The sequence below is a fragment of the Xenopus laevis genome, chromosome 6S, assembly GCF_017654675.1.
Source record: "Xenopus laevis strain J_2021 chromosome 6S, Xenopus_laevis_v10.1, whole genome shotgun sequence".
NCBI lineage: Eukaryota > Metazoa > Chordata > Amphibia > Anura > Pipidae > Xenopus > Xenopus laevis.
Window position 1 is genome coordinate 97688215 of NC_054382.1, and position 945 is coordinate 97689159.

Below are 945 nucleotides of genomic sequence, written 5' to 3' on the forward strand. Positions count from 1 at the left end.
TGCCCTCACTGACTGCCATTCTTTCTCTGCCCTCACTCAGTGCCAGTGCCCTCCTGAGCTCAGTCCCTACTGCAATGGCCTCTGCCAGATCCCTGTTAACATTGACTATGCCAACAGCCCGTGCCCCATTTCCGGTAAGAGAGGAGAGTGCTGCGAGCCCAGTAACTTACCGCAGTCCACCCGGACAAGCTGGGGCAGCCGATAGGAGCTCACGAGCAGGTCCAGAGGGAAGGAGGCCGAGCTCCACTTGACATCCTTCAGAGAGGGGACGGGGAGCTCCATCCTTTCTAGGGGGGAGGGGCTGCAGTGTTCGGGTGCCCCCGGGTAGCGCCAGTAAGTAGTTCAGCCCAGTGTGTGGCTTGTTCCCTGGTGCAGGCTGCGCTCCCCACGACTCATGGTCAGTTGTGCCTAAGCCAGGGCCGCCGCACGGAAAGGCTCGGATAGAAGCAGAAGAACGCTGCTCGCTGTGGCCCTTGTCTCTCTCCCTTCTCCTCGCGTGTCTCTCGCTACTCTTACTGCCTGACTGCTGCCGACACTATGAAACGCCATAGCAGCACTTACTCCTCTGACTAATCAACAGGGTGTACGAGACGCCTGCGCAGCCCCGGGAAACCCCGCCTCCTCGGACTAAACCGGCCTGGAAGGGGAAAAGCTTCCTGCTATCCAGCATGGGAATGAGACGTTACGCACAGGCACATGTCTAGCGCTGCAGCGGCCCCGTGTGGCTGAGCTGAGTTAGCGCAACATGTCAGTATGATAGGGAGAAGCCAATGTGAAACCCCATGGCTGTGATTGGGCCCGCCATTAGCTCACTACAAACCTTCTCCTCTTACCCAACATTTAATGAAGGCTTGCTCATTATTGGAGCTTGTTTCCGCAGTCCCAGGTTTACTTACTTATAATAATGCTCATGTCATATGTTGAATAATACTTTCCTCAAGGACG

At 56.3% G+C, this 945-nt stretch overlaps 1 protein-coding gene across 1 annotated transcript in view; it reads right to left on the reverse strand.

Annotated features, from left to right (window-relative positions):
* The window catches only part of garem1.S (GRB2 associated regulator of MAPK1 subtype 1 S homeolog), a gene marked incomplete in the record, with an annotated part of 81659 nt that extends 81153 nt beyond the window's left edge, over window positions 1-506 (reverse strand). The window contains 1 exon segment of the mRNA NM_001091422.1: window positions 171-506. Coding sequence (NP_001084891.1) covers window positions 171-282 — 112 coding nt within the window.
* Window positions 507-945: the final 439 nt, after the last annotated feature.